The sequence below is a fragment of the Purpureocillium lilacinum genome (genome assembly GCF_023168085.1).
Source record: "Purpureocillium lilacinum CBS 284.36 DNA, scaffold_3, whole genome shotgun sequence".
Classification (NCBI taxonomy): Eukaryota; Fungi; Ascomycota; class Sordariomycetes; order Hypocreales; family Ophiocordycipitaceae; genus Purpureocillium; species Purpureocillium lilacinum.
In genome coordinates this window covers 1975271-1989920 of record NW_027072113.1, presented here as the reverse complement: position 1 = coordinate 1989920, position 14650 = coordinate 1975271, and the positions used below count along the sequence as shown (strand labels likewise).

The 14650-nt window shown below is 58.9% G+C and overlaps 8 protein-coding genes across 8 annotated transcripts; 3 read left to right on the top strand and 5 right to left on the bottom strand.

Annotated features, from left to right (window-relative positions):
* Positions 1–230: 230 nt before the first annotated feature.
* Positions 231–1312, bottom strand: PLICBS_004182 (uncharacterized protein; the record flags this gene model as incomplete). The annotated part of the gene is made up of 4 exons (XM_018327104.2): positions 231–287; positions 350–616; positions 693–955; positions 1045–1312. 4 exons carry the CDS (start codon positions 1310–1312, stop codon positions 231–233), a joined length of 855 nt encoding a protein of 284 aa, XP_018174135.2.
* Positions 1313–2160: 848 nt separating this feature from the next.
* PLICBS_004181 (uncharacterized protein) lies at positions 2161–3078 on the bottom strand (the record flags this gene model as incomplete). Its single annotated transcript, XM_018327105.2, has 5 exons — positions 2161–2459; positions 2526–2619; positions 2669–2799; positions 2860–2985; positions 3045–3078. 5 exons carry the CDS (start codon positions 3076–3078, stop codon positions 2161–2163), a joined length of 684 nt encoding a protein of 227 aa, XP_018174136.2.
* Positions 3079–4107: 1029 nt separating this feature from the next.
* On the top strand, positions 4108–4787 carry PLICBS_004180 (uncharacterized protein; the record flags this gene model as incomplete). Its single annotated transcript, XM_018327106.1, has 2 exons — positions 4108–4176; positions 4323–4787. 2 exons carry the CDS (start codon positions 4108–4110, stop codon positions 4785–4787), a joined length of 534 nt encoding a protein of 177 aa, XP_018174137.1.
* Positions 4788–5658: 871 nt separating this feature from the next.
* Positions 5659–7127, top strand: PLICBS_004179 (uncharacterized protein; the record flags this gene model as incomplete). The annotated part of the gene is made up of 5 exons (XM_065600466.1): positions 5659–5771; positions 5827–5900; positions 5968–6165; positions 6305–6997; positions 7045–7127. 5 exons carry the CDS (start codon positions 5659–5661, stop codon positions 7125–7127), a joined length of 1161 nt encoding a protein of 386 aa, XP_065456538.1.
* Positions 7128–7577: 450 nt separating this feature from the next.
* PLICBS_004178 (glycylpeptide N-tetradecanoyltransferase) lies at positions 7578–9414 on the top strand (the record flags this gene model as incomplete). Its single annotated transcript, XM_018327107.2, has 3 exons — positions 7578–8284; positions 8369–8945; positions 9013–9414. 3 exons carry the CDS (start codon positions 7578–7580, stop codon positions 9412–9414), a joined length of 1686 nt encoding a protein of 561 aa, XP_018174138.2.
* Positions 9415–9523: 109 nt separating this feature from the next.
* On the bottom strand, positions 9524–10754 carry PLICBS_004177 (uncharacterized protein; the record flags this gene model as incomplete). Its single annotated transcript, XM_065600465.1, has 3 exons — positions 9524–10387; positions 10485–10653; positions 10744–10754. The coding sequence occupies 3 exons, from the start codon at positions 10752–10754 to the stop codon at positions 9524–9526; spliced, it is 1044 nt and encodes a 347-aa protein (XP_065456537.1).
* A 572-nt stretch (positions 10755–11326) lies between these two features.
* Positions 11327–12363, bottom strand: PLICBS_004176 (uncharacterized protein; the record flags this gene model as incomplete). The annotated part of the gene is made up of 4 exons (XM_018327108.2): positions 11327–11566; positions 11619–11906; positions 11960–12155; positions 12239–12363. 4 exons carry the CDS (start codon positions 12361–12363, stop codon positions 11327–11329), a joined length of 849 nt encoding a protein of 282 aa, XP_018174139.2.
* A 400-nt stretch (positions 12364–12763) lies between these two features.
* Positions 12764–13967, bottom strand: PLICBS_004175 (uncharacterized protein; the record flags this gene model as incomplete). Its single annotated transcript, XM_018327109.2, has 2 exons — positions 12764–13298; positions 13351–13967. The coding sequence occupies 2 exons, from the start codon at positions 13965–13967 to the stop codon at positions 12764–12766; spliced, it is 1152 nt and encodes a 383-aa protein (XP_018174140.2).
* Positions 13968–14650: the final 683 nt, after the last annotated feature.

The window sequence follows — 14650 nt, the reverse complement described above, 5'->3', positions numbered from 1 at the left end:
CACGCGGCTCTTGTGTTAGTCAGCCGGTACCTCGCCGGGGGTGGGGCTGGCCGCCAGCCACCCGTGCGGCAATGAGGCGCCCATCGCGAAAATGTGGTCACGGGCGGGCCCTGGAGTATTGGTACTTTGCCCCCTGTTGCACCTAAAGGCCCAGGGCAAGTCCGCGGCGGCTACGAGCGCATGGCTCCTGCGCTCAACACCAAGCTCCAGGTTATCTGCCATTACATTCTTCACGCCAAACTCCTCCTAAGATCGTTGATCGCAAACTGTTCCGCTAGCAGAAAGTCCTAAAAAGACGTGTTAGCATGACACTGTCCCCCTCAAGTGCTCACTACGGTCGTCAACTCACCCACGCTGTTGCCCACAGCATCGCCGAAACGGCCCATATCAGCCTCGCCACGCCTCCAGCCCACTGCCGCTTCACCGGCCGCTTGTGCAACACATTCGCAACCACCTCCCGTGCGTAGACGTCCGCGTCGACAAAGTTCTTGGCTACCGCTTTGCCATTCATGACGTTCTCTATCGACTCCTTCGCCGGGGCGTAGATGGATCCAGGCGCCACTTCGGTGCCGGGCTGGTTCGTGATGAAGTTTGTGTGCACCGCTCCGGTGATGACCTGAGATGTCGACGACAGTTCATTATTAGCCATACATGGAACTCGGTCAGCGTGCAAGAGAAATAGGTCCACTAACGAGCACAACTCGCACCCCAAAGGGCTCCAACTCGATCCTCAAGGTGTCGCTCCACTGGTGCACGGCGGCGCAGCTAGCATTGTACATTCCCTTCCACGGCTGTGGGCATACGCCAGCGATGCTCCCAATGTTGAGCACGGTGCCTTTGGCCTTGACAAGGAGCGGTGCGAATGCCTGTGTGGTGGCGACGCGTCCGAAGAAGTTGACCTCGAACATCTGGCGAGAGTAGGCTAGGTCTGAGTCTACGATGGGACCGGCTTGGCCTGTCAATTCAAGGGTCAGTCATCGACCAGTAAGACCATATCAGCTCAAAGGATAGCTGCCGCAGCAAATTGGCGAGATAGATACGAACCGAGGCCCGCGTTGTTCACCAGAATGTCCAGCGTCCCGCCGGTAGCGGCACCCACTTGGCTGGCCGCACTATCAATCGACGCAGCATTTTCTACATCCAGCTGCAGCACGCTAATGCCCAGGTCTCTTAGGTGCGCAACCTTTGACAATGATCGCGCGGTGGCAAAGACGCGGCAACCCTGATCGTGGAAGGCTTGCGCCAGCGCGGAGCCGATGCCTCCGGCGCTACAACCAGTGATGAGAACGGTCTTTCGCGTGCTAGATGTCATGTTGGGGAATCGCGGTATACACCGTAATGCAACAACACTCCAGTTACAGAGGGGGACCTCAGTGTCTCGACCTATTTATACAGCTCAAAAGACCCATGACGCGTTCTTTCATCTCGCAGGGCTTTTGCGGAGCGGAGATGCCTCCAAGTCCGCGAGGACACGGGTCGCTGCATGTGCTGCGGACTTGGCCTATTTATCTATAGTCAATCCACAAGGTGAAACGCGAATACTGATACAGCATGTAGAGAAGCTGTGCGTCAAGCCGACTGCCTTAAATACGTCTCGCGCCGCCCCCAAGAGAGCACTTTCTCCTTCTTTTGACCCATAGGTTCTCGAGGCAAGCAGGCACTGTGTACCTTCATCCCGGACGAGCAATGTATCGCGCAATGACAAGACATGGCCAAGAACGGAAGGCCAACAATCAAGCTACACGCGTGCAAAAGCGGTTCGAGCCGGCCATTCAGCTGTCTGTGCATCTCGCTGTGCCGTCTGGCCTCGCGCTGTACTCTGCAGGCTCCAAGCACGAACGCGCTGGGCAGTGTGTCACCATCGCCGAGTGCGGCTCTTACTGTAAATGGCACTGGCCGGGCGCCTATGCGAGCCCGCCACATGCAGCGAGACTCCGCTGCATGAGCGGAACATGTCCATCTGCGGTGCTGCAATGAACTGCTTCAAGTGGTCAAGACTTCATGAGCGATCACGTAACACGCCAGGACTATGCAGCGTGAGCGCCACGTTATACGATCGAGAGCTCACACAAGCATACCGCTGCTAACCGTCTGGTCTCTTGCACTCTACCAACGCATCTGCAATGCTAGACTAGAAGCGCCTGCAGGCACAAACGCCTGTCACATATCTTCTATCGTCTTATTCCAATCATGGGGAATCATTTCATCCGCCAACTTATACAGATCGGGCGCAGTCGAGCTGTAGTCGACTACCTGCCCGTTCTCCACATGCGCCCGCTTGTTGCCAACGTCGATGTGCCGCTCGAGGGCCCATTCTCTAATCTTTGTGAAGTTGCGGCACATGTGCACACTGTCCAGTCGCGGCTTCAGAGACTGGGACGTGTCCGACCAACGGAACGTGACGGTGCTGGTGTCGGAGTGACACATTACGGACTGTCGGAGGGACTCGATGCAATGATCTGTTGTGCAATTGCGGTGTTAGTAGACCTGCGAAAGCGCAATGTGTTGGCATGTTAGTTCCTTACCAACATGCATCCATTCGAGGAAGTCTATGGTTCCATCCGAGTTCACCATAGAGACGTTATAGCGGCGCGGATAAAATGCCTTTCGGATCACATTCTGCGGTGTATAAGAAGAAGGACTTGACTAGAGGATCTGCAGCACGTACCAAGCAATGGAGCTGGTGGAATACATCTATTCCCAAAAAGTGATCTTGCTCGTGTCCGACCAACGGGATCTGTGCCGTCTTGTTCAGGAGTCGATCATGCGATTCTTTACCAATTCGCACGCTGGAACCCTCTGATTTGAATCAATTTTTGTCAGGACATCAAGCGCTTCTGTGATCAGACGTGTACTCACTGTCGTATAAGTCAACCCATAGGGCGTCCGACTCGTCCGTCGGCCAACCTTGGTACGGAGAGATGTCGCCGTCGAAGCGATTGTGAAAGAGCTTAGGCGCGTATTCAACGGCCTCATCGGCGGGTGCTGCATGATGTATCAGCGTTGGCTGCATCAACGGACTGCATGGTCAAGAGTTTGCTCACAGTATGCACCAGGCTCGCTGCTGCTGTCCCACATGTATGGGCAAGGCTGATGTCGTGCACGCCACCAAAGGTAGACGCTGATGATTGCCAGTATGATGTTGAGGGCCCAAGAGAAAGATGTCCAGCTTAGAGATGTCGGCAACAATCTTTTCGGGCTGAATCGTCGCTCCTGATGCCCCAACGAGAGCAGGTTTGCATCTTCGCGCCACCGTTCACCCTCGTCGCTTTCTTTGTTGTACTCCATGCTATGTTCGCCGTGCAGCAACAGGTACCGACGCTCCAAAAGGCCAGAGATATCGAGGAGATTTAGAGTAGAAGTTGGGGGAACGATCGAGGAAACAAGAGTGGTTGGACAGAAGGGGGCAAAACAAAGCTCGACACGGGGCAATTTTGTTTAGTAACCGCCAACCCAAACTAATCACCAAATGCACGATTAGTTGCACCACCGTGTATTCCTTCAGGCTTTGCAGTCCCGCGCCTCAACGTGTTTAGCGCCACCGCATGCAGGCCGCGCTGACTGCATCGCGGGGAGAGTTGACCTCATTGACGCTTGGCCGCACGGCAGCGGCAAGGCGAAAGAGGAAGGTGAGAAGGCACAGCCCGTATCGCCGCATGGCGTGCGAAGCTTCCGTTGATTCAGAAGTTCCTGATGTGTCTCATCGGCAATGCCCGCAAAAGGCAGTCATGCAATAACGTCTGACCAGCCATGCAACCGTGGAACTTATCGAGAGAACAAGTGCTGGGCATCTCTGCGGATATCCCGGTTTGAGCCCGATGCGGCGTCGTCAAAAGTTGGCGTTGACACCACGTCGAACGTCGACAGTGTGAGAATCCGTTTGGTCCAAACAGCTGTACATTCGTGTCCACTCCTGTGGGTACCAGACCTTCGCAGCCATGGCCAGTAGGTTGTCACTCATGTGTTTGCATGATCTAGCTGAGGGTGAGGCCGGCGCGTGTATATAAGAGATGCTGTTCCCCTCAATAGCCCTCTGTTCCCCAGACACTCACCAGACAGAACTTCCCCTCCCTGATTCCCCAGTCTCAAGTTGTCAAACCATTCACAATGAAGGCTTCCATCTTTACCTTGGCAGCCATCGCCGGCTTTGCAGTTGCGGCCCCCGTGCCAGAGTCGGTACGTTATCCCACACCGGGAGCCTGTCCCACCCCGCTCTACTCCTAGGAGACACTCTGTCTATAAGCGTCACATCTGGTGAACGTTTGCCTTCGGGAGAGAGTAGCGCTGATGCCGGCTTCATCATGGCTAACTTGAGCGGGAAGACGGACGGCAACAGCGCCGACGTTGACTACAGGAAACTGTGGCGCAAGGAACCCGAGGAGGCTGGCACGGATGGAGGCATCTACTCTGTCCGGCAGTGGGGAGGCAAGAGGGACGCGAGCACCGCCGATGACGACTACAGGAAGATTTGGCGAAAGGACCCCGAGGAGGCTAGCACAGATGGCGGAATCTACACGGTTAGGCTCTGGGGCAACAAGAAGAGAGACCCAGGCACCGACATTGACTACAAGAAGATTTGGCGGAAGGACCCCGAGGAGGCTGGCACGGACGGCGGCATCTATACGGTTAGGCTCTGGGGTAACAAGAAGAGAGACCCAAACACCGCCGATGACGACTACAGGAAGATCTGGCGAAAGGACCCCGAGGAGGCTGGTACCGATGGAGGCATCTACACTCCTGCACTCTGGGGCATCAAGAAGGATACGAACAGCGCCGATGCCGACTAGAAGAACACATGGTAGAACCTTGGTAGCTACCGACACTTTGTAGTCCAGGACAGGAACGATTTTCCCACCCATATTTGTGTTTACGAATGCCCTCCATTACCTGCAGAGACCAATATATAGTCATACTTTCACACTGGATCTTCGAGGGCTGCGCAGCTCGGTCGCTACAGCAGCATTTCGAGCCATCGTAGCCCGGAGGCAGTTGAGACTTGAGAAGGCTGTCACCATCGCCGCTGGCAGGCCGAGGCTCCGTTGGCTTGGGGGATTGGCGGCGCCTTAGCTCTAAGTCTCTAACAGAGTTGGGAGACGTGGTAAAATGGAGACGTGGGAGTGAGAAAGCCGATCCTCTCATTCGGAATAGCAGCTAGGGCTACAGCTCAGTGCATGGCTAATACTGTTGTCGCGCGATGATGCGGACGTATGCTCGCGGATCGAATATTGGTGGTCGTGTCGACATGACGGGGGTCGCGTAGTCTGTAATTGCGTTAGTTATAACGTATCGCGCTGGGCCCCTGAAGCAGCTAAAGAGGGAGGAGCTCCACGTGCATTCCGTCCACCGCGGCCCTTTCCCTGCCTCTCTAGGACCTTCTGCCGCTCACGAGACGTCCGCCTGGGACGACCTGACATCCATTGAGATCCCTCGACGCCATCATGCATCATGCGCCAGGCTCCCGCCATTTGCACTTCGAATGAATAAATTTGCCTAGAGCGTGCCACCAACGAATGCTCCGTTGCGGCGCTTCGACTCGCTAACCGCACCTAGCCACCAGTGAAGGCAGTATTCGTCGAGCGCGAACCGCGCTTCGTCCCGTCTCCCTACCTTGCTGAGCAACCGTCACCACGCCTCGATTGGTTCCGGCCGGCTGCAGCCATGGCGGTCCCCATGCAACCACTGCTGTGGACAGGCGTCGCACTCGTCGTAGCGCCCTTTGCCTTTTATACCGTGTTTCTCGGCCTGTTGGTGACGCCATTCTTCCAGAGACAGTGAGTGGCGCCATTGCCTCGAGGCTGCGTAAACATGTAACTTGACGTCTCGCAGCGCTCTCTACGCCCACAAGATCAACACACTCCTTTGGTCCAACGTCGACCAGCCCGAGGCATGGGGCTTCGCCAGTAAGTCTCCTTCATTTACTCCTGCTGTCTGAACCGCAGCTGATGTCGAGGATCGTACACACGACAGGCAATCAGGTCACGCCATTTCGCCTGGACACCCCAGACGGCGTCAGCTTGTATGCCTGGCACGTCTTGCCGCTGCCCCTGTACTTGAAGAATGAAGCAGCTTTGGCAAGCCAGCCGGCACAGCCTCCTTCACGGTTTGAGGATACAGAGTCATTCAAGATTCTCAAGCGAGATCCTGAGGCCCGCCTGGTTCTTTACTGTAAGTGCAACTCGTATCGCAGGTACCACGACTGGCCATGCTGACAGGCAACAGTCCATGGGGTTCGTCTCCTCTCGCTCTTTGCTCCCCCTCACCACGCATGTCTTGAGAACACGCACTCACAGATGACAGAATGCAGGTCACATCGCACAGGCAGTCAGGCCAGACACGTACCATTCGCTGACTGACACATCCTCGTACCATCTGATTGCCATCGACTATCGCGGCTTTGGCCACTCCACTGGTGTGCCTAGCGGGGACGGGCTGATCACCGATGCGTCGACAGTCGTCGATTGGGCCGTCAACGTGGCAGGCATCTCGACGAGTCGCATCGTCCTCCTCGGACACAGTCTCGGAACCGCGGTGGTCAGCGGCGTTGCCGAGAGGTTCGCGCTCAAGGGGGTCGAGTTTGCGGGTATCGTCCTCGTCTCCGGCTTCGGCGACCTGGCCTCTATGCTCAGCGGCTACCGCATCGGCGGCATTATCCCCCTACTAGGCCCCTTTGCGGCGTGGCCGCGGTTCGTCCGGGTCCTCGACCGCTTCATTGTGGACAAGTGGCATTCCGCGGACCGGCTGACCAACATTGTCCGGCACACCAAGTCCAGGCTGCGCCTCAGCCTCGTGCATGCCAAGAACGATTGGGACATCCCATGGACTGAGGACAACAAGCTGTTCCGCGCGGCCGCGAACGAGACTGCTGGCAGCTTGGACGACGCCGAGTTTGCGGCGTGGAAAGAGCAGCGGACGGTCCACAAGGGCAAGGACGCGTTTGTCACGACATGGAAGGCAGCGCCAGATATCATTATTCGACAAGAACTGTTCCCGTTTGGAGGTGAGTCTCTCAGCTCGGGCTTGTGTAACGTTTGCTGATCAATATAGGCCACGACCCTATCAATGGGTTCGCACCTGTGTCGCTTGCCGTGATGAGATCATTTGATCTTCACGGAACCGCCTACGAATAGAGTAGATGTGTGCATAGACGCAGATGGTCCATTCACATTCGCGTAGTCTCGGATGGTGCTGGCTTTAACATTTGTTAGATATGAAGACTCAAGAGGATTGGATGAATTGAGCATTCCTTAGCTAGAAGACCGAAATCTTGCATGGTCTGATGAACAGTCAATAATTACTCATTCAGTATACTCCAGTGACCACATGTCAATCCGCCAGCTGCGACAGGTTGCGTACGTGTCAGATTCAGGGCTGTCGTTCAAGTATCCGCCGTGTCCGGCCTGGCCTGGCGTCTCGAAGCAGCTCAACGGACCCCGCAGCGCCAGGCACACGACCCGTTGACCCCACCATCCCACCAACCTTACCTTGGCACCTCTTCGTCTCCATAACCTCAGACCGCGCCAGCAACATCCCCTCCAGCACCATCCACGCCCGCCGCCGCCGCCGCCGCCGCCGCAATCATGCCTCCCGAGGAGTCCAAGCCCGTGGAGCCCGTCGTCGACGAGACCGACGCCAAGCTCAAGGGCAAGCAGGCCGAGATCGAGTCCGACGAAGACGACGACAATGACCCCGCGACCACGACCGCAACGGGCGAAGGCGCACCCGCCGCGGCCTCCTCCTCGAGCAAGAAGAAGAAGTCGAAACGCAAGAAGGCCAAGGAGCTGCTCACGGGCCACAAGTCCAGCGCCGACCACGAGTCCGAGATCAAAAAGGCCATCGGCGGGCTCACGCCGCAGCAGATGAAGGAGCTGCTGGCGCTGAACCCGAGCCTGCGCGACGAGCTGTCGCAGGCGTCGGGCAGCGCGGACCCGTCCCCCGAGCAGGCCGCCGAGATGCTCAAGAAGATGAACCTGCAGGACATCATGACGGGGCTGGCCGCCGCGGGCAAGAACGTCAAGGACATGGGCGCGTACAAGTTCTGGCAGACGCAGCCCGTCCCGCGCTTCGGCGAGAACGAAAAGGTGGCCGAGGAGGGGCCCCTCAAGATCCAGACGGTCGACGAGGTGCCCAAGGAGCCCGCGCCGCTCATCCCGGGCTTCGAGTGGGTGACGGTCGACCTCAACAGCGACGAGGAGATCAAGGAGGTGTACGAGCTGCTCAACGGGCACTACGTCGAGGACGACGAGGCCATGTTCCGCTTCAACTACTCGCCCGAGATTCTGCGATGGTAAGACCCTCGACGCTCTCCCCTTTCCCGCCTGATCGCGGCCCCCTTTTCATGCTCTCGTGCTAAACAGACTCGTCTCGCTAGGGCCATGATGTCGCCCGGCTGGAAACGCAAGTACCACGTCGGCGTGCGCGCCTCGCAGTCGCGCAAGCTCGTCGCCTTCATCTCCGCCATCCCCTGCCGCCTGCGCGTGCGCGAAAACTACATCATGTGCTCCGAGGTCAACTTCCTGTGCATCCACAAGAAGCTGCGCGGCAAGCGCCTCGCCCCCGTCCTCATCAAGGAGGTGACGCGCATCAGCAACACCGAGGGCGTCTGGCAGGGCCTCTACACGGCCGGCATCGTCCTGCCCCGGCCCGTCAGCACGTGCCGCTACTTCCACCGCTCCATCAACTGGCAGAAGCTCAACGAGTGCGGCTTCAGCCCCCTGCCCGCCGGCAGCAAGCCCCAGTACCAGATCCGCAAGTACGCGCTGCCGGATAGCACCTCCACGAGGGGCCTGCGTGCGATGACGCCCAAGGACATCCCGGCCGTGTTGGCCCTCATGAAGCGCTACCTCCGGCGGTTCGACATGGCGCCCGACTTCACCGAGGAGGAGGCCCTGCACTGGTTCATCCCCAAGCCCAATGTCGAGCAGGTCATCTGGTCCTACATCGTGGAGGTGAGCAAACCATCATACTCATTCATATCGCCTTGTCCCATATTCACAGCACTGACCACATCTGCAGGACGCGGACAAGAAAATCACCGACTTCTTCTCCTTCTTCTGCGTCGAGTCGTCCATCATCAACAACCCCAAGCACGACGTCCTGCGCGTCGCCTACCTCTTCTACTACGCCTCGGAGACGGGCCTCGCCCAGCCCTTCGACAAGGCCGCCCTCAAGACGCGCCTCAACGGCCTCATGCACGACGCCCTCATCCTCGCCAAGAAGGCCCGCTTCGACGTCTTCAACGCCCTCACCCTCATGGACAACGCCCTCTTCCTCGAGCAGCAAAAGTTTGGCGGCGGCGACGGCCAGCTGCACTACTACCTCTTCAACTACCGCATGAACCCCATCGCCGGCGGCGTCGACAAGCGCAACCAGCTGGACGAGGAGAACCTGAGCGGCATCGGCCTGGTGATGCCGTAAAGCAACGGATTGCAACATAGACCAAAGCGTATCGCGTTCGACGGTTTTCTAGGTAGCCAAAACATACATGCCATCTCAAGGGCTAGCTAAATACGTAAAAAGGACGGCTCTACAGTTTCGTCCACTCGTTCAGTCTCTCCTCGAGCAGCTCGTTGAACCACTTGAACCGCTCCATGATCGGCGCATGTCCCATCCCCTCGACAATCAGCCCCGTGCCCGGCTCAATCACGTCGATGAGCTTCTGCCCGTTGGCCACGGTAATCATGTTATCGCCCGTGCCGTGCATGACCATGATCCTCTCGCGGCCCACCGCGTCGGCCATCCCCCGCAGCTGCTCGTCCGACTTGCGATGCCACCCCGCGGCAACAAGCTGGCACAGGAACCCGCGCAGCGTAAACGCCCCATCCGCGCGCCTCTTGGTCAGCTCCTGCGCCTGGAAGCGCTGGAAGTTATTCTCAAACATGCGGTACCCGCCGGGCACGTCGCCGCAGCGGGGCGTCACGCCCGGCACGGGCAAGTCCTCGGCGTCGGGCGCGGCGAGCCACCCGGCGACGAAGATGGAGCGGCCCGTGTCGGCGATGGCGTCGCCCTCGGCCTTGGGCTTGAGCATGCCCGCGCGCTCGACGAGCGTCTGCGGGAGGGACTTGCCGCTGCGGACGTGCGCCGACGTGCACAGCAGGGAGAGCGACTGGATGCGCTGGGGCGCCGCGCAGGCCAGCTCCTGGGCGATCATGCCGCCGAGCGAGATGCCCACGACGTTGACGCTGCGCGGGGCCGTCCACCCGACGTGGTCGAGCACGTCGAGCACGTCGAGCGCCATCTGCGACGTCGAGTACCGCGCCAGCGGCTTGTCGCTGCCGCCCATGCCGCGGTTGTCGATGAGCAGCACCGAGTACGTCTCGCCGCGGTCGTGCCCAAAGTAGCGCGTCTGCCGCTGCCACGACGTCTTGACGCCGGCGAGGCCCATGATCATCTTGCGCACGACTGGTAAGCACATGATAAAGCGCGCGTTGGCCCCACGGTGAGGCAATAATACGTTGGGTGAGGGAGGGCTCAAGGGACACACGTACGACGAGCTTCACGGGGCCGGAGCCGTGAATCGCCCAGGCAATGTTGACGGGCCCGCCGCGGTTGACAGCCGCGCCGAGGACGCCATGTCTGTGAGGCTCCAGCGCCCAGATGGTGCCGGGATACGCAGGGTGCTGGAGCGTCTCCTCGACCGAGGGGAAGGTTTGCGACCTGCGCGCCCGTCAGCTCACCATTCTAGCCACAACATTGCACCGTCGCACTCATTGGTGCTCCCAGTGAGTAGAGAAACGAGGCACCTACGCGTCTGCCATTTTGGTGAGCGTTTCCAAGAGGCCTGGAGTCTTGTACAGCTCAGCCGAGGTTGTCGGTGGATGGTCGCGGTTGGCGAAGCTGACGCTTAAGATGAACGGGTGGCTGGTGCTCACTGCTCACGTCCCGAGGCTCAAAGTCCGGGTCAGTGTAAAGGGTAGCACGCGACCACTGCAGCCAGCAAATCACTAGGACAAAAAGCCGGACACAAAGATGCAGATGGTGGTGTGGCAGGCTACATGTCAAAGACACGGCGATTTAAGACCAGCGCCTCGGAGATGTGACGTCGTTCCCGATCAGGCTACTTAAGGTCTGGTCCACAGTCCGCGCTGCCAAGAGATCACTCCACGGCCAAAACCGCCGCCAGCGACATCAAAGACACATCTCCACTACTCAATAGTACGCAGAATCCAGAGTCTATGCCATTTAAAATACGTATCTTACATCGCTTTGACATGATGATTGCCATTCGATCCGACCCAATTTTGCATACCGCGTATCGCGACCTCGTTCTGGCCGCTCAAGCGGTCGAGCTCTCTACACTCCAGGCTTGCTATGCTCGGCCACCGAGAGCTCATCGCTCGCCAGCCTCACGGCGGCGCTGCACCTCGCCGAGGGCCTTGGTGCCGCTAAGGAAGGCCGCGGCGCCAACAACGCCAATCGCCGGCAGGACCTGGAAGAGGTTCCAGCTGCTATAGTAGAGGAAGAAGACGCCCTCCATGGCCACGATCGAGCCGAAGAAGACGGCGTGGGAGACGGGCGCGCTGCCGAGAGCCTTGGAGATGTGGCTGACATTGGCACCAAGGACAAGCCACTGATTGTGTCAGTAACGCATACCGCTTTGAACGGGCGGGCTGAATACTCACCCCCACGAGGAGAGCCGGCACAGTGGCGAGGACGGCCAGCGAGAACACCAGAGAGACGATCTTGGGTGGGTTCTTAGGGCCCGCGCGGAAGATGTGGTGAATCTCCGCCAGCGATCCGTATCGCAGCGGCTTCTCGTATGCCGGCGTAGGGCCGTTGACGTCGAGCTTCAAGTTGATGTCGAAGACAGGTGTGACGGAGCCCTTGGCCGAGCCTTGGGAGGCAATGATCAGGCTGGCTTCGAGCGGCGACTGCGAGAGCAGGAGCTGCACCGGCAGGTCCTTGTGCGTCTGTGCCCCAGTCAGCGATTGTCGGCCAGCAAGTTGACTTCCGCTCCACGAACAATCTGCACGGTTCCCTTGCCAGACGCCTTCACGGTCAGGGGGAACGGCGCTTCCAAGCCAGACGCCTCCTTGAGGACGAGGAAGGCCTGGTGCGGGCGCTTCGCTTTGGAGCCCTCCTGGGCAGTCAGGGACACCTTGAGTGTGTCCTGGAAGCCCAGCGTGACAGACTTCTTCACTCGATCGGCGTCGGAGAACCTGCGAGGCATCTTGGTTAGCAGTGCTCGACGAATGGAAGCTGAGGCCTTCCACCCCGCCCGTGCTGGAAAGCTCCCACGTACTTCTCAACAACGTTGTCGGCGGCCCGGGACGCCACGGTGACGGTGCCGTCAGAAAACGTCCATGACGACGCGGCGTGGGCCGCGCCCGCGAGGGCCAGCAGCGTCGATGCTGTCAGGAAGCGCATTGTGCGTTGCGTGTTGCGAGGTGGTGGGACGCGGCGACACTGAAGATGACAGACAGCTCGAAGGAGCTCCAGTTCCAATTGAGGGTTACGTGGTTGCGCCAGGTGGGTCCTGATTGGCCGATGCTTTGGACGCACAGTGCGTCTCTTTGCGCACACTGTCGCCGTCTCAGGGTGCGACGACTTGCATCGACCATGACACGCGGGGCCAGACTCATGCGCGGATTGTTCCGCACAGCTATAGGGCATTTCATAAGGATAATGGACTGTATTCAGAAATATTCTATGTGTCGCTCCAATGACTGAAATCGCAAATCTCGTTGTCGTCTATCAGACCAAGTCTCGGTCCGTAATCGCAAGAACCCCAACGCCAGAGACCCCATGCAAATCTAAGCCACTATGCCTATAGCTCAGTCTTGGAGCTGGTAGCAGCAGTCGTTACACTCCGCTTCTGTTTTGTTGAACTCTGTTTCGGCATGTGACCCTTGAGGTCCATCCACTCGGCCGTGAATGCCGTCACGATCTTGGCCCAGTCGCGCGTGGTCGGCAGGTCAAGATGCTCGCCGTCGTCCTCCATCTTGTGCCAGACTTCAGGGAAGGGCGACGGAATGACGTGGAGAATGTCCACGCCACGGTGCATAAAGGGGACGTGGTCGTCGGAGATGCTCATCCACGCTGAGAATTCGCCAGAGTGCTTCTCTGCCTCGGGCAGGAACGCGTGCGTAGGTTTGGTTTCGAGCAGCCCAAGGTCACGCATGCGCTTTTCTATGGTGGCCATGTTCTTGTATGCCCAGTGTGTCGTCAGGAAATAGGACGGGATCTTGGGACCCGCCGAGCCGAGAAGGTCAAGCAGCACAAAAAGGCTGATGGAGTCGAGGGGGGTTCGGTAGGTAGACATGGAAGGGTGGAAGTGCGATTCCCATTCCGCAGCAAGGGATCTGATGGCCGGTTAGTTTATGCAGGCGATCAGTGTAGAGGGCTGCTTCTCACCTTGCACCGTAGAGGGAGTCATCGTCCGTCCAGTGTAGAAACGCCTCCTCGCCGTCTAGCAGCACAATCTGCACTCCATGGGCCACATCAAGCCCGTCGTGTTCGCCCTCTTCGCTCCATTTCGCCTTGAGCGCACTCTCGATGCTCCTCGCGACGTGCATCAGCATGGCGCACGGCGCGGCGCTGTCGGTGGCGCCGATGAATCCCGTCGGCTCGTACTTGCTGTCAAAGTGCGCGACGAGCGTCAGCCGCGACACCTCGCCCGTCGGCGCCCCGGGCGGATCGCGTCGGAAAATGAGGTTCGCAAACGGCACATCTCGATCACCCGTCACGGGCGTCCTGGATGTCGAGTTCTGCCAGAGGAGCTGCCACTCCGGCAAGTTGCTCTTGAAGAAGTCGGCAAAGTGGCGCTGCGTCTTCTCGGAGCCCTCGGTCCCCGACACGCGGGGAATCAGTATCGGCGCCAGCAGCTTGCCATTGTGTATATCGAAGTCGTCGCCGGGCGAGGGGATCTGTCGCAGGTCGTCGTCGTCGAGCGTCGTCAGGGCGCATGCGGGCCAGACGAACGCCAGCAGCGCCGTCACCAGCAGGACGATGGCGCTGCTGCGCGAGGGCATTCTCATTGGCATCCCCGTCGCGTAAAGGCAATGCACATCGCGTGAGAATTCACGGTTCGAGGCGAGCAAAGGTTGCGGCGATAATGAGCGGTGCTTGGCACGGAGATGCTGCGACGCGGCCACGTCGTGCTCGAGGAGAGATGCGAGACACGCATCTCAGCCACAGTTGATCAATGCAGGGCCGGCACTGGGGCCGCTGCGGCGTGGCGTGTTCAGGGCCCTGCGCCCGCCGATTGCGGGGCATGAATGGGGGGCTAAGCCTCCAGCTCTCATGTCTGTGTCGGACCTGGCCATCAGGGGCCCTGTCGCTGGTAATGTAGCTGGACGCTGGGCTGCTGCCCTGGGCCCCAGGGATCGACAGCCACAAATCACCAATGCAGAACCTCGCTCACTGCCTGCCGCCTTCACCACTGCCCACCCATCTCGGCAATCCGGCTTCGTGGTCGAGGATGCCAATTGAGCCATGCCAACCAGCTGTCTCCGTAACCCAGGGCTGAATGGGGCCAGGCTTTCAATTCGACTGCCCGGTATGAAAACGCCCCGAGGTGAGCACGAGCTGACACGCTTAGCCTCGCTGGTGAAAATCGGCGTCTCGGTGAGGCAACCAGTGAGATATTCGGAGCACGATAAATAAGAGGTATCGCCACTGGCAAAGTCAACGTGTCAGGAACCTCCTCCAAACC